We start from the raw sequence: 16,830 nt of genomic DNA on the forward strand, positions 1-16,830 counted from the left end.
TAGCCAAGACATGGAAGCAACCTAAGTGTCCATCAACAGGAATGGGTGAAGAAGACGTGGTACATATATACAATGGAATATTACTCAGCCATAAAAAAGAATGAAATAATGCCATTTGCTGCAACACAGATGGACCTAGAGATTATCATACTAAGTGAAGAAAGACAGAGAAAGACAAATATTATGATATCACGTTTATGTGGAATCTAAAAAAATGATACAAATGAACTTATTTACAAGACAGACACAGGCTCACGAACATAGAAAACAAACCTATGGTTACCAAAGGGAAAAGGTGGTGGGAGGGATAAATTAGGAGCTTGGGATTAACAGATACATACTACCTATATATAAAATAGATAAACAACAAGGTCCTACTGTACAGCACAGGGGACTATATTCAGCATCTTGTAATAACCTATAATGGAAAAGAATCTGAAAAAGAATATATACTTGTGGGACTTCCCTGGTGGCGCAGTGGTTAAGAATCCGCCTGCCAATGCAGGGGACACAGGTTTGATTCCTGGTCCGGGAAGATCCCACATGCCGCAGAGCAACTAAGCCCGTGCGCCACAACTACTGAGCCTGCACTCTAGAGCCCACGAGCCACAACTACTGAGCCCGTGTGCCTAGAGCCTGTGCTCCGCAACAAGAGAAACCACCGCAATGAGAAGCCAGCACACCACAGTGAAGAGTAGCCCCTGCTCGCCACAACTAGAGAAAACCCCGCACGCTGCAACGAAGACCCAACACAGCCATCAATCAATCAATCAATAAATTTAGAATATATATGTATAACTGAATCACTTTGCTATACATCAGAAACTAACACAACATTGTAAATCAACTATACTTCAATTAAAAAAGATTTTTTTTTAATTTGTGCCTCTGAGAAATAAGATCTTTCAGTGACAGCGTCCGTTATAACAGCAGAGATAAGATCAGGCTGACTTCTTTTTCTAGACAGAGTATTAGATGAAGTGGAAACAAGTCTGCCCAAGGCTCCAGATTACTGGTCAACATCTGATATTACCCAAAAAGGAATCACCTGTGTAACCATGACCAGATAAACTGAAAACAACCCTCACGTCAGGTATTAAATCAGCAACTTCTGATGAGGGTGCTGAAGTGCACGCACATAAAGTAAACCGCCCCTCACCTGGAGCAACGTGTGGCTGGAATTCTTCTTAAGAAAGGTCCTCCCAGTCCGTTCTCTCCAGGCCCGTGCTGCCGCCACTTGTGACTCCACCTGGGGCAACGCATCAAGACGCACAGGGAGAGGGCGGCCTTTAGCAGATAAGCTTTCCAGCTGCTCCAAGTAAGCGTAACTGCTGCCACTCTGGAGAACAAAGCGCATCCTTACACAATTTGCAATCTCTTAGGAAGTCTGGCAATATATTGTTGGTAGACCTCACAAAGACTTTAGCGTTAATTTTTTCATTAAATATTATTCTTTGAACCTAACTGTATCAATATCTCTTGAATTAATAGAGCCTTCCAACGTCCTTTACAAAAAGTTTGCGTAAATTCACATTGTCAAAGATTTTTGTTTTATTAATTAACAAGGGACCCAGTAAGATGTAAAAACTAGTTCAAAGGACAATCTAAAAACAAACATATATAAATGCAATTAGGAATGAGGAAAGGAAGTTGCTAGTAGATGGAAACAGGTATTTAATATCATACCGGTCAATGGAATCATCTTTTCTACAGTGTGGAAAATCATTTGTTCCTTACGAATTTAATTGCTTTTCTACAGACTAATTCATTCACGTTACTATCAATTTTAAACAATTGAGAGAGTTGTAAAATAGCTTGGTCAAAGAAAGTCTAAGGCATACACTCCTAGAATCAAATAATCCTGGATGGTTCGCTAAACAACATCCACCGTTCTACAGAAAGGACATCAGTAATCTCTTCTGCCTGTTTCAAAGTCTTTCACAATTTTTCCAACTACTACAGAGCAGTATTTTAGTTCTGATAACCACCTCCATTTTATGTCCTACAAACACAAACAAGAATGGATATTTTCCTTCTAAGTCACAATGTTTCAATATTTCCACATAATGAAGTAATTATTGTTTTTCGAATTTATACTGCTTTAAATTTACTAAATAATTGAATCATTACAGGAAGTGAGGGTTAACGAGTAATCCATTCCAGGGACTTGGCAAGAATATCAGAAGTAGTAGGTCGGCAGCCTGTAGACAATAATTCAGCGTGACACCTCAGAGTGCATCAATCCCCCAGCAGACAGACCACATAACCTTTCCTATAAGAAACTGTGTATATCCCTATAACATTCATCACTATTCAGAAGCTATGAAGGAAAGGCATAGTGTTTCATGCTAAATTGACATTCCAATAGTTACTTCCCACGTATTAACTGACATATTTGCCTATATGTCCATTTTAGAAGTTACAATGAAACAGAAAGACAAGAAACTTAAGTCCAATTTTTAAAAAGAATAATGAGAAGGTTCTAGCCATAAGAGATATTATAATGGTATCATTAAATCACTATGGTACTAGGATAAGAATAGACAGAGAAGAGAATAATTGAAAGAGAAAAGAAAGCTCAGATACAGACAGGCTCAAGAAATATCATATTTACGACTACTCCCTTTTGTGCCCAACTACAGCCATCTGACTATAGAATACCTTCTGGCTAAGCCCAGACACAGACAGCCTCTCCCAGGCGATGTACCCTGAAGGGCAGCAGCAGCTGTCCACTCTCTTAGAGCTGACAAGCCAGTCCTCCCACTGAAGGGAAGAGCTTGGTGAGGAACAGTCCTCTATAATCACACAGGAAAACCATGACAGCTACCTCTACTTGCAGGCTCGGTCCTTCAATCATAAGCAGCCAACTAAGGATTACCAGTCATCTGAGAACAACCAACTGCCTGAAATAGGTCGAAGATGAAACAAACAGAGGAGCTGTCCTGATGAAAATAGGTAATTTTAAAAAACAGAACAGAAAGAGTAGCAGTTAAGCAGGTCTCAGAAAAAGTCAACTGAAAAGAAAGTAAAAGAGAAGTCATTAGAACTTGACACTTAGAATACTCTTTCTAAGGGCAGCAGTTTAGGGGGAGAATTGGCTTCCTTTTTCTTTCAGTGTAGTTCTACAATAAACAGTATTTACATACTCAATACGGTAAATGCTGCTTAACGGTTTTGTAATTCAGAAGAAAAATTATGTATTCAAGCACACTTTCATCTCTAACACTTAACTCATTGTTTTGAACTACAGATGTATGATATATGTCTCGCCAACTAGAATATGCAATTTTGAGGTCCAGGGTTCTATCTTTACACCCTTCCCTTACATTTCTGCTCCCAAACAACCAGAATAGTACCAAGAGTATTGTGGGGTTCAGTAAATGTTGATTTCATTTTCTTTTTCTGCCACTTATTTTAAAAGTAGTTGGGGGACAGCAGGGTGGGGTGGGGGGAATAAATTAGGAGTTTGGGATTAACATATACACACTACTATATATAAAATAAGTAAACAACAAGGACCTACTGTATAGCACAGGGAACTATACTCAATATCTTGTACTAACCTATAATGGAAAAGAATCTGAGAAAGAATACAAATATATGTATAAGTGAATCACTTTGCTGTACATTTGAAACTAGAACAACACTGTAAATTAACTATACTTCAATTTAAAAAAAAAGTAATTGGTGTACATGGCAAAAAAGTCAAAGAACACAGCAGGAAATAAACTCCTACTGCTAAGCATTAACTAAATGGCTAATTCTGTCATCTTTCACAGCAGGAAGTCAACAGAAACAAGTAAAGTTTAAACAGGTAATATATATTTTGAAATAAAAATCGGATGGAAAAACAAGTGAATTTTAAGTACATAATTATTTTAGTACAGTTATTCTATTCTAAAGAATTAAAGGCTTAAAGGATTCATCTATGAGACAGCATTACCTGAATGGTAGGACAATTCAAAAGGCTCTTTACCTGAATAGCTTCCACTTTAGTTGTCCATTCTCGAGCCTTTTGTAAGGCTTCTTTCAGGGACAACACATTGGGTAGAAAGGCTGGAATGTTCTTAGCTTCATTCACGATGCTTTCTAAACTTGCCACACTGTGCCGTGGTCTTAAAAAACACAAAAATAGGGTGGATGCATGAGGAAAAGTCAAACTACTACTATCAACACTTAAATAACATTTTAGAATGTGTAATGAACTTTCATATACATGACTTCACTTAATTCTTACCATAATCCTATAAGGGAGGCAAAACAGGCATTACCTCTATTTCTATTTTACAGACAAGAAAAGTTTAAGTCAAAGTAGATCAATTATTTTCCCCAAAGTCATTTAAAGTAGTAAATGGCACACATGAAACACTGACTCAGAATGAATCTCAGATCCCATGCTCTTTTTTTCACTACACTAAATTACTTCTACTTTAGTTCTCCACAATATCTGAAATTGTCAGATGCATATTAAACAGCTATGTAGAAAGCAGTAGTCTAGAAATCCATTAACGTTGACCAAGTATATTTAATTCAACTACTTTCATTAACACCTTGTTACACAAAGATGAATAAAACATAGACCTTATCCTCAACTCATCAAAATACAAGGTAAGAATGATACTTGTACTGGGAACTAAGAACAAATTACTATAGGTTCACTATCACCAGAAGCAGTAATTAATTCTGTCTGGGAGAGTTGAGAAGGGTTTTGAATTAGGCCTTAAAGAAGAAGTATAATTTGGTCAAGTGAAGGGTTAAAGGAAAAACAACAGGAATATAATGAACAAAGACATGCAAAAAAATTTAAAAATAAGTTAAAAATAAGTTTAAGATGGGGGATGGTGAGAATGGGAGGTGGGGCAGGAGTAAAAGCAAGAAGCAGGGGAACTTGGCAGGAAAGAAAGACGCAGATTGAAAACTCTTGAGAGTCATGAATTTTGCTATGTGAGCAACAGGAAGGTACTGAGCGTGGAAACAGTCTGACCATCCGTGAATCCTGCTATGTGCTGGGCACTGTGCTAGGTCCTAGAGATGACGAATGCACAAGAGTGACAGAGTCCTTGCCTCAGAAACTTTTTCATCTGGGGAGAGGTGATTATTAATAAAAAGTTACGATACACTGTAAGTGCAATGCTAAAGGAAAGTAAAGATGCTATCAGAATATACAGTAGGGGGACTTAATTGACTTGGCAGTGAAGGAAGAATTCCCAGAAGTGACCTCTAAGCTCGCTTACCCTTTCTGAATAGGAACTAGTCAGGAAAGCTGGGACCAGACACTGGGTAGGGGTGGTGGAGGTGCGCCACAGGGGGTGGGCAGAGGGCAAGAGTGTTCCACAGGGGAATAAAATAAACACGTGCAAAGGTTCAGAGACAAGACAGAACACGGCAGGTCTGAAGAACCGGGGGGAGGAAGCACTATGTTTAGAACACAGAATGCAAGAGGGAGGATGGCAAGGGGTGAGGGTAGATATTTAAGCAAAGGGCTAGATTACAGATGGCCTTATAAGTCAGGTTAAGGAAATGTGAACTTCATCCCAAGGGGAATGGGAAACAGTGAAGGGCTTTAAGCAAGGGAGTCAAACAGTCACACCTGTATTTTAGGAAAATACTAGTTTCAGTGCGGACAATGGCTTACAGAGGGGTGAGGTCATAGACAGAACCTGGTGCTGTGATCCAAGCCATCTGTAACAACAGTCCAGAGAAAAAGAATGAAAGTGAAAAACACTGAGGAAATATAATCAGCATGACTTGGTAGTTAACTGAGTCTGACGGCAAAGAAATAGAAGGGTGGGGTCAAAGTTAATTTCCAAAGTTCTGGCTTGTTCAAATGAGTGAAAGAGGGTATAAGTCAAAGAAAACAGGAACAAAGGGAAAGAACACGGGAAGGAGTTAACAAGGGTAATTATGAATATGGGGAATTTGAGGTACCGATGGGACATCCCGTGGAATTATCTAACAGGCACATGATATCTATAAAAAAAAATCTGTTACAGATGAGAATTTGGAGTTAATCAGTATAAAGATGGTAAATGGAGACAAGAAATTAGATGAAATTTCCAAGGAGGTGTAAAGAGTGAGAAGTGGTCTAGGCCAGAATCTTGAGGAAAGCCATTCTGGAAGAGGCAGAGAGAGATGGTCGAAGACAAAGGAGGAAGATATCCAGAAAGGAATGGTGAGCAGTGAACCAATGCTAAGAGATGAAGAATACGAAGTATGCATTTCAGAAAGACAACTCAACAGGAGCTAGAAAAGGGAGGATTCGCCTTCCCACTATCCCCACCAACCCCATCAGCAGTCCTCTCTTTACCAACTTTATTCTCTTCACGACACTATCTGAAATTCGCTCACTCATCCACTTATTCACCTGTCTCTCCCCACTACGTCGGCTCTATTTTAGAGCAGGGACCTTGTGTGTCTTTTCCCTATGGCCTCCACAGCACTTAGAAACAGCACCTGGAGTGTAGTAGGTACTCCACAAATACTCACTGAATTGCAAAGATCAAGGGAAAACGTAACAGTTCTGTAACTAGGTCAGTGACAGTGGAGTTGAAGAAAAGAGATTCAAAAGGCATTCTGGAGGCAAAAATCACTAAAACTGGTTAAATGTAGGAAAATGGGAAAAAGAAAATTTTCAAGTATTACTACCAATAAGATTTCACTCAGTAGACTACTGTCAGTTGTATCAGGTATAGCAAATCATAGTCTGCATTCCAAAGTTATTTAACTTTTCCCATTTAATATGCTCCCACCTCCTAGAACTATCATGAATCTGAAGACATAGAGTAATTTGAATGTTTCAGATAGGAAAAGCTATAAACTTTATTATGTATTCTCAGTGGCATCTGGAGAGCAAAATATCCAGCACACATGGAGCCTTTTCTTGGCTGAACAGAACTGTGTTGATTAAATCATCTAAGAGAAAGCCTATCAAATGCATCCAAAATAAGTGACTGGCAAAGTAATTAAGTACATGGAGACTTTGGAATGAAGTGGAAAAGGCTTTAAATTTGTGCTGTTATTTGACAACTATGTGATCTCTGTAAGCGTCCCAGTTTCCTCATCCTCACAAAGGAAATTACATACATACTAATCTTAGGTGCTGAAAAAATACTTTCATAAAGAGCATTACAGTCAAACTGATGGACGCTTTACTTCAATCTCACAAGTCCAATGGGTGCCAATGCTAACACCTCACACTCTCCTGCCTGATTCTCATCTCCCTCTACTTTCCTGCATGAATCCCCCACTCATGTAAAGACCACTTCACTTTTGTCACCTGAGCACATCCTACACATTCCTTAAGCTTAGCTTAGGATATTTCTCTTACCTCCCCTTCCACTTCAATCCCACTCATTCTTCAAGGCTCTATTTAAGTTCTTACCTATCTCTCAAGCGTCTCTTCTGACCACCCAGGCTAACAATGACCTCTCCTCCTCTGAATCCTTCTAGCATTTTTCTGGACCTCTCAGTTAACAACATACTGCAACACAGCTTTATATTTCTTAGCTCCTAACTAGAGTATCAGTAATGGAAGGGCTCTTATTAAAACAAGTACTCTTGAAACTGTCTGTATGCAGCCCAATCTGGTAACTTAGTGACCAGTCAGGGAAGGCACAAAACATTTAATTAAGACCCTCATGTTCCTCCTCCCTTTCCACTCTCTAACCTAGTTATTAAAGACGCGACAGTCACCAACATATGTGTTCACCTTGCCTGTAGGCAGACCTTAGCCTTTTCTTCCCATCGCTCAGAGACCGTAAGGAGCTCCTGAAGCTCAGCCATTGCTTTCTCCACGGCATGGTGGGGTGCCAACCCCACCCCAGAGTCTATCAATTTCTTCATGACATCCAAAGTGACCTGTTGTGGATCTGACAGGGTCAGTCGTACTTCATCCAACCATCGAGCCTGCTGTAGCTCTTGCTTTAGTCGGGCTAATTCAGGTAGCTCCACGTAGAGACCAGAGCCCATATCTATCAACATCTGCAGCTTGGAAGAATCTGGGGTTTCATCCATCATGGCCTCCTGAGCACGTTCATGAAACTCTTCCACATCATCCAGTAGATTCTGAAAAGATCAAAAGAAAAAAAAATAAAAAACAAACTTAAAAGATACAAAATGAGTATGGAATACATACAGTTCAGGCAAACTACCAAATTCTAGACTATCTAATAATCTCAGCATCATAGCACCAAACAGATATGATAAAGGCAAAAATATGTTTCTCTGTAATTACATACTCCTACTTTTAAATATGATTAATTCACTCAAAAAATATTTAATGACTGCTGACTTAGTTACAGGCACTATTCTAGGCATACAGCATTAAACAAAAATACAAAGTCCTTGTCTTCAAGGAACACATATTTTAATATAAGTGGCCAGACAGTGAAGACATGAATAAAATGCTTCGGTTAGTTTTAAGTGCTATGAAAATCAAATAGGGCAATACAATACAATGTAATACAAAAGTGATCAGAGGGGATTGGGGCGGAGGGGCATATTACTTTGCAATGACGGTCACAAAAGACAGATGAACCAAAACTAAAATGAGGAGGTAGAGGAGGGAACCGCACGGAGACCCGGAAGAGAGTAGTTCAGGCAGGGCAAAGAATCACTGCAAAAGCTTTTAAAGAGGAATGAGCTTGTGTCTTGCTCCTAAGTGGCTGATGGGGAGCAAAGTGGAAGCAGGAGAAAGTAGTTAAGGAATAAGCAGAGGTCAGATTACATAGTGCCTTGTAGATTAATTACAATGAGTTTGGATTTCATTTGAATGGCTTTGGGGAACCACTGGGAGGATTTTAACCACATGGAAGTGGTATGATTTTATTCCTATTTTATTACATAATCACTCTAGCTACTGAATAAAAAATAAACTGTCGGGGACAAGAGCAGAAGAACAGAGACCAGTTAAGAAGTTGTTGCAGTAACCTAAGCGGCAGATGCCAGTGGTTCAGAGCCTAACTGAAGCAGGGGAGGTGATGACTCGCAGTTCACTCTGGGAGACGTTTTGGAAATAATACAATAGGAACACCCGTTTAGAGACGGAATGTGGTGCATAAGGGAAACAAAGGAATCAAGAATTTTGATTCATTAGAAGGCTTTTAAGATGTCTTTTAGTCTGCCAAAGGCAAATGCAGAGTATGCAACTGGATGTACAAGTCTGCAGAAAAGAAGAAAGGCAGTCAGAGCTGGGAATCAGCTGGACATAGGCGATATTTAACGTCATCAAAGAAGACATTAAAGAAAGGGCCAAGACTCCCAATATACTCCAAACTTAGAAGCCAAGCCAAGGAGAAATCAAACAGCTTCCCTAAAGAGAAGGAACTGTGAATTGTGAATCTAAGAAAACCAGAGAGTATGGTGTCAGATGTTTAGAAAAGAAAGTCTCTCAGGAAGGAAAGCATGGTCAACTAGCAAAACACTCTTATGACATGGGGTTAAGACAACACAACTGATACTGGATTTCACGGTTGATAATCTTGGTAAAAACCATTTTAGATACACAGCCATCGCCAAATCACAAAAACACACCACAAACTATCAAAAGATTACTAACTATGCAGATTCATGTATTAGATACTTTTGAGATTTTACATATTCATTAAACCACGAGGGCCCTGGTAATTTCAGAGCTCTGCATTTTTAAAAGTTCATGAACTAGTAATCACTGATACATTCAGATTCCTTTAACTAATTTTTTACATTTCAATTACATCTATGTTAAATGGAGGTTCTGGCTTAAAATTAATATAGAAAAAAATATTCTAAACTAGCCTTAGTTCCAGAATTTTAAAGGGGGAATCAAGGACTAAGAATGAAGCCAAGAGATTCTTATTGCCTACTAAAACACCTTAAATAGCAGCACTTATTTGAGAAAAGAAACAAAAGAACAAAAAAACGAATCTAGACACACTATTCTCTTTACCCAAAACAGGAGCCCATACTACAAAGGATATTACCCAAAAAAGAATGTGATACTCCACCTTTACTTGTCGAGCTTGGCTGATGACACATGGAAGACTAAAAAGCTGTTGGACAAAGGCCTTCAACTCTTCCACTGTCAGTTTGGTCCGAGTCCTCCCACTATCTGGGCTCTGCCTGATGTGAAATAATATTGAGACGTAAGTAAGAAAAATTCACAGTCATTCCCATATCAAAGGGGCTTCTAGTCTCTTTAGAATTCTAACCCAAGAAATCCCAGAATACTAGTGTTTGAGGGATTTCACTGCAATGGTGATCACTTCCAAATTAAGTGTTTAGCTCTTCGGGTAATGACTCAAAGTCACAGTTCCTCCAATCTCACAAGTATTACACATTTCAAACATTTAATAAATTCCTCACAGTAAAATGTTAAGTTCACTGATAAAACTAAATCTTCTACCTCAAGAAACTTAAGATGTAGAACAAAGACCTTTAAAACCTGGCTTAGGAGACTATAAACCCTCAGAAACTGATTCAAAACTATGTCAGTATGTGCATTTTTCTAAGAAAAGGGTCTCTAAGCTTTCGCCAGATCCTCCAAGGGGGTCAGTGACCCAATGACAGGTGAAGAGTCACTGATCAATGTTGCTAAGAAAAGTTCTCTGATAAAATAGAATATTAAAAAACATATAAAGTAATTAGAGACTCAATGTGAACTGCTATAGAAAAAGGCATTCAGATACAAGAGACGTGTTGGAATTACTAAGAAACAATACCACAGGGAATTAAAACACACGTGAATTACATGAAATTAAGGGCACATACTTCCAGCTCCGTAACAACAGCCTCCCCGGCACCCAGGTTACTTGTTGCTGCCACCTGCCTTCAGCCTGTAGTATCGTTTATTTACAAATGCTTAGTACACACCTACGCTGTGCCAGGCATGCTTCAAAGCACAGCAATAAGAAAAAGGATGAAAATCCCCAACATTCTATCCTAGCATACCTTCTAGTGGGGTTGGGAAAGGAAGAAGGAGATAAGATAATATATAAGTAAATTCGTCTATCAGGATATGACAGGGACAGGAGAAAAACAAAGCAGGAAAGAAGAATAAAAAGGCTGCAATTTTACAGAGGTTATCAGAGAAGGCCTCTCCAAGAATGCAACGTCTGAAAAAGGCTTGAAAGAAGTGAGGGAATAAGCCACCTGGGTATCAGGGGAAGAGAACTCCAAGCAGAGCCAAGAGCAAGCGTGAAGGCCCTAAGCAGGAAGACACTGGTGTATACGAAGAACAGAGGGAGAGGGTTCAGGTGGAGCAAGAAAGAAGGGAGACCAGTAGGAAACAAAGTTAGGGCATTACTGGGGGAGGGAGAACACGGCCTCAAAAGACAGGGCAGGGCCTCACAGGCCAGTTAAGACTTTGCCTTTATTCTGGTCAAAACAAAACAAAACAGAAAACCACTGGAGAACTCAGCTCTTCTTAGTCTTACCTGTGCTTCTGCTTTTTGCTCAGAAGCAGCTGAGCCACAGAAGCACAGGTCTCAGCTTCTTTTACAGCATCCCTGAGTTTTCGAAAGAGATCATTTTCTGGATATTTCCTATCCTCAGCATCTTCCAGCATTACTCGTAATTCAATCAAATCTGTAAAAATAAATAAAAAGCCATATACTATGACCACAGAAAATTAAAAACCATTCACCAACCAATTAGCAGAAACACACCACAGCTGTGAAAATCTCACCAATACAATAAAAGCTTATGACCAGGTGCTCATTTCTAATCCTTATAGACAATTTCTCTTTCTCAATAAGCCTTTAATGTTAGTCCACTGGTAACAATGGGGTTCCCCAAAATATATGATACATCTACTGCAAGTTAGCTATTTGTCCCATTTTACATCAACTTTTTCACTTAAAAGAAGATTCTCAAACAGGAAATTAATTCTGTAGTGAACCAACCCATTAGTCTCAAATCTCGTATGAAGCCTAGGGTTTTTCCTTCCTGGACGAAAAACACATAAAACAAAACAACGCCTCGTTCAAAGTGACAACCATTTCAGTGTATGCTTAAAAAAGGAAGAAACTTAACCTTTCTTGTGGTTGAAGTTGGCAGATAATGCTTCTGTAACACGACTGACCCAAGTGTCATAGGACTGTGCCCTGACTTTCACACCATACAGCAGAGAAGGGAGGTCCTCTAATGGGTAGCGATATCTAAAAAAAAAAAAAACACCACACAAGAAAATAAAAACTTCCAAAAACCAACAACTTGAAAATAAATTAAAATTTACATACAATCAGCTTAAGGAAAGTAAAATGGCCAGGGGAACGGGGTTTTGGTATATACATAAAGAGAAAATCTAAGAAGCCCACCGAGTTTTAATTCAGGGAGAGACAAGGAACATGTGAAATCAACTTGATAAAACAACTAACTTTAGGTGCGAAGTTTAGGGCCAACTTTAATGGGCTGGTCCTCAAGCAAGGAGGCAAACAGACAAGAGGTTACCAGTCCAAACACAGGGAAGGGCTTTACAAAGGACAGTACTGACATTAATTTTAAATGACGGTAACAGAAGTTTTACAAGAAACTTCTGGATACCTGAGACATTTTTTCTGCATGGGGCAGGGGCACAGATCAGTTGGATGGTAGAGACACACGAGCCGCTCAGGATTACAGGCGCACGTGAGAGCAGAGAGAAAACAGGTGGTTCTGCATGCTGAACACTGTCGCTCATCGTCGGGAACAAGTTCAAACACTTCTTCTTCCGACATCAGGACACCCTGAAATACAATTGATGTCACTACATCAAGTCTTTCCAGTCTTTCAAGCATCAGAGAAGTTAGTTATTAAATTTTTTTCTACTCTGACAATATAAACATGGGAGGTACAATGGCACATCATCAAAATACTTCCTAAAAACACCACCAATTTTTTTTTTATGAGCACGACTAAACCTTGGTGTCTAAGAATGCACATGTGACTGAGGAAACATTTTTAAATGCAGGAAATGATTACTACAAATGTTAAAAGTCATTTTTTGAGGGAAGGAAAGGAACCTGTAATTGGGAGGTACTTTCAAGATGGCTGACAGATTTTTTTTTTTTGCACAGTAAGCCAATATTTTTTTATTTACTAGTATTATTTTCTAATGTATTTTGCCCTAAAAGCCTTTTTGTATATACAATTTTTAAAGGTTACACTCTATTTACAGTTATTACAAAATATTGGCTAGCTGATAAAAGTTCTATTTCCTGACCATACTGTGATGACAACAGAGTTTACTACATAATAATTCACGAAGTTTTGTTTGTCTTATGTGGTTTTGTTTCCTATATAAGAAAAAGATAAATCGAAAATAAAAATTCTTGTCCCCAGGGACAATATACCCTTGAACCAGAAATATTAGTAATCAATAATCTAAAAATAACACTGATCAAATATACGCATGGATAAAGAAATGTAACATTAAACTATGCAAATCTAAATATAATCTACTTCAAAAAGGCATCAAAAAGAAAGCTAATCTTTTTTAACAAATTTTATTCTATTTTTTATTTTTTTTTGGCCACCCTGCTGCAGCTTGCAGGCTCTCAGTTCCCTGACCAGGGACTGAACCCTGGGCCCTCAGCAGTGAGAGTGCGAAGTCCTACCACTGGACCACCAGGGAGTTCCCAAGAAAGTTAATCTTTTATATACAGAATGGATAAACAACAAGGTCCTACTGTATAGAACAAAGAACTATATTCAATATCCTATGATAAACCATAATGCAAAAAAGAATATATATCTGTAAAACTGAATCACTCTGCCGTATAGCAGAAATTAACAACACTGTAAATCAACTATATGTCAATAAAAAAATATCGAAGTTGAAAAAAAAAAGAAAGCTTATCAAATTCAGCATGCCACTTTAAGAAAGTAAAGGCACTTGAAGTGCATTTTACAAAGACTTCCATTTAATAGACAAGGGGGTTCCGTTTACAGTTTCTACTTACTTGAGCAAGGTACTTACACACCAGTAAATAAAGAAGTAAATCTGGGGGAAGGTAAATGCCGTGTATTATATCCCTTCCTACTTAGAGATTAACAAATACCAGCATATTAACGGATCAGAGAAGTTTTACAGTAAAGAATTCCATTCATTTTATCTTGGTTCTCTGAAAAATTCAATAAAATTGATAAGCCTCTAGCCAGGCTAACTAATAAAAGAGAACATCACTACAGATGCCATGGACATTAAAAGGATAAATAAAGGAATATTAGGAACAACTCTATGCCCACCAACTCCTTGAAAGACACAAGCTGTCAAAACCTACACAAGAAATAGATAACCCGAATAGGTCTGTATCTAGAAAGAAATTCAAACAATACTTAATAACCTCCAAAAACAGAAAGCACTGGACCCAGACAGGTTCACTGGTGAATTCTACCAAAGATTTATGGAAGAAATTATACCAATTCTCTATAATCTCTTTCAGAGGATGGAAGAAGAGGGAATATTTCTTAACTCATTCTCTGAGGCCAGCATTACCTTAATACCAAAACCAGACAAAAACATCACAAGTAAAGAAAAATACAGGCCAATATCTCTCGTGAACACAAATGCAAAAATCCTCAATAAAATGTACGCAAATTGAATCCAACACTATATATACACCACAATCAAGTGGGATTCATCCCAGGTATGCAATGCTGGTTCAACATTCAAAAATCAATTAAAGTAATTCTATCGATAGGCTTACGAAGAAAAATCACTTGATCACATCAATAAATGCAGAAAAAACATTTAACAAAACCCAACTCCTATAGCTGGTAAAAACTCTCAATAAACTAGAAATAGAGTGGAACTTCTTCAACTTGATAAAGAGTATCTATTAATAAAAACCTATAGTTAAAATTATACTTAATGAGAAACTTTCCCACTAACATCAGGTACAAGGCAAGGACGTCCTCTCCCACCACTCCTTTTTAACATCGTTCTGGAAGTCTTAGCTAAGCAATAAGACAAGAAAAGGAAATAAAAGGTATACAGATTGGGAAGAAACAAAACCATCTTTGTTCACAGATGACAAAATCATCTATGTAGAAAATCTGAAAGAATCAACAAAAACACTCTTAAAATAAACAATTATAGCTAGGTTACAGGATAAAGGTTAATATACAAAAGTCAATTTCTTTCCTATATACCAGCAATGAACAAGTGGAATGTGAAATTAAAAACATAATGCCATTTACATTAGCACCCCTAAAAATGAAATACAGTTGAACCTTGAACAATACAGGTTTGAACTCTGTGGATCCACTTACATCTGGATTTTTTTTCAATAGTAAATACTACAGTACTCTACAGTCTGTGGTTGGCTAAATCTACAGATGCAGAACCGTGTGTGCAAAAGAACAGCGTATACAGAGGGCTGACTATAAATATTTTTAAAGTAATTTTATTTTATTTATTTATCTTTTGGCTGCATTGGGTCTTCGTTGCTACACGTGGGATTTCTCTCTAGTTGTGGCAAGTGGGGGCCACTCTGTAGCAGTGCGTGGGCTTCTCATTGCGGTGGCTTCTCTTGTTGTGGAGCATAGGCTCTAGGCACGCAGGCTTCAGTAGCTGCAGCACGTGGGCTCAGTAGTTGCAGCATGCGGGCCCTAGAGTGCGCAGGCTTCAGTAGTTGTGACTCACGGTCTCAGCAGTTGTGCCTTGCAGGCTCTAGGGTGTGCGGGCTTCAGTAGTTGTGGCGCACAAGCTTAGTTGCTCCGCGGCATGTGGGATCTTCCCAGACCAGGGCTCAAACCCATGTCCCCGCGTTGGCAGGCAGATTCTTGACCACTGCGCCACCAGGGAAGGCCCTGACTATAAATTCTATGTGGATTTTCAATTTAGTGGAGGGTTGCCACCCCTAACCCCCACATTGTTCAAGGGTCAACTGTACTAAGGTATCGAACAAAATATGTACAAGGAAGAAAACTACAAAACTAATGAATGAAATCAAAGAACTAAGTAAATGGAGAGATATTCCACGTTCACAGAAAGAGAAACTCAATACTGTCAAGATGTCACTTATTCCCAACTTAAATCTGTAGATTCAATGCAATCCCAATCAAAATTCCAACAAGTTATTTTATGGATATTGACAAACTAATTCTAAAATTTATATAGAAAGGCAAAAGACCCATAATATCCAACTCAACATTGACGAAGAAGAACAAAGTTGGAGGACTGACACTACTCAACTTCACGACTTACTATAAAAACTACAGTAGTAACCAAGACAATGTGGTGGTATTAACGAAAAAATAGACAAATACATCAATGGAACAGAACAGAGAGCCCACAAACAGTTGAAAGATTGCATCCACAGAATAACCTGCACACAGATGTTTACAGCAGCTTTATTCACATTACCAAAACGTGGAGGCAATCGATGTCCTTCAGTAGGTGAATGGTTAAATAAACCACCCAGACAACGAATTATTATTCAGTGCCAAAAAGAAATGAGGTATTGAGCCATGAAAAGACACAGAAGAACCTTAAACACATATTACTAAGTGTAAGAAGGCATTCAGAAAAGGCGACATACTGTATGATTTCAACTATATGACATTCTAGAAAAGGCAAAACTATAGATAGTGAAAAGATCAGTGTTTGCCAGGGGTTTGGGGGGCAGAGAAGATAAACAGGGAAGTGAAAATACTCTGTATGATACTTTAATGACGGATACATGTCATTATATATTCATCCAAAGCCATAAAATACACAACACTAAGAGTGAACCATAATATAAACTATGGATTTGGGGTGATTATGATGCATCAATGTAGGTTCATCAATTATAAAAAACGTCCCACTCTGGTGGGGGATACTGGTAACACAGGAGGCTGTGCATGGGTGGGGCAGGGGATTAATGGGAA

General features: G+C 38.5%; 1 protein-coding gene across 4 annotated transcripts in view; it reads right to left on the reverse strand.

Moving 5' to 3' along the window:
* The window catches only part of KDM5A (lysine demethylase 5A), a 78,834-nt gene that overhangs the window by 23,592 nt on the left and 38,412 nt on the right, over positions 1-16,830 (reverse strand). For all 4 annotated transcript variants that reach the window (XM_061205952.1, XM_061205951.1, XM_061205950.1 and 1 more), the window contains 7 exons: positions 12,520-12,701; positions 12,010-12,134; positions 11,412-11,562; positions 9,984-10,098; positions 7,709-8,064; positions 3,977-4,115; positions 1,160-1,339 (listed from right to left, as the gene is read on the reverse strand). In XM_061205952.1, coding sequence (XP_061061935.1) covers positions 1,160-1,339; positions 3,977-4,115; positions 7,709-8,064; positions 9,984-10,098; positions 11,412-11,562; positions 12,010-12,134; positions 12,520-12,701 — 1,248 coding nt within the window. The remainder of the gene's footprint in view (positions 1-1,159; positions 1,340-3,976; positions 4,116-7,708; positions 8,065-9,983; positions 10,099-11,411; positions 11,563-12,009; positions 12,135-12,519; positions 12,702-16,830) is intronic.

The sequence above is a fragment of the Eubalaena glacialis genome, chromosome 11, assembly GCF_028564815.1.
Source record: "Eubalaena glacialis isolate mEubGla1 chromosome 11, mEubGla1.1.hap2.+ XY, whole genome shotgun sequence".
NCBI lineage: Eukaryota > Metazoa > Chordata > Mammalia > Artiodactyla > Balaenidae > Eubalaena > Eubalaena glacialis.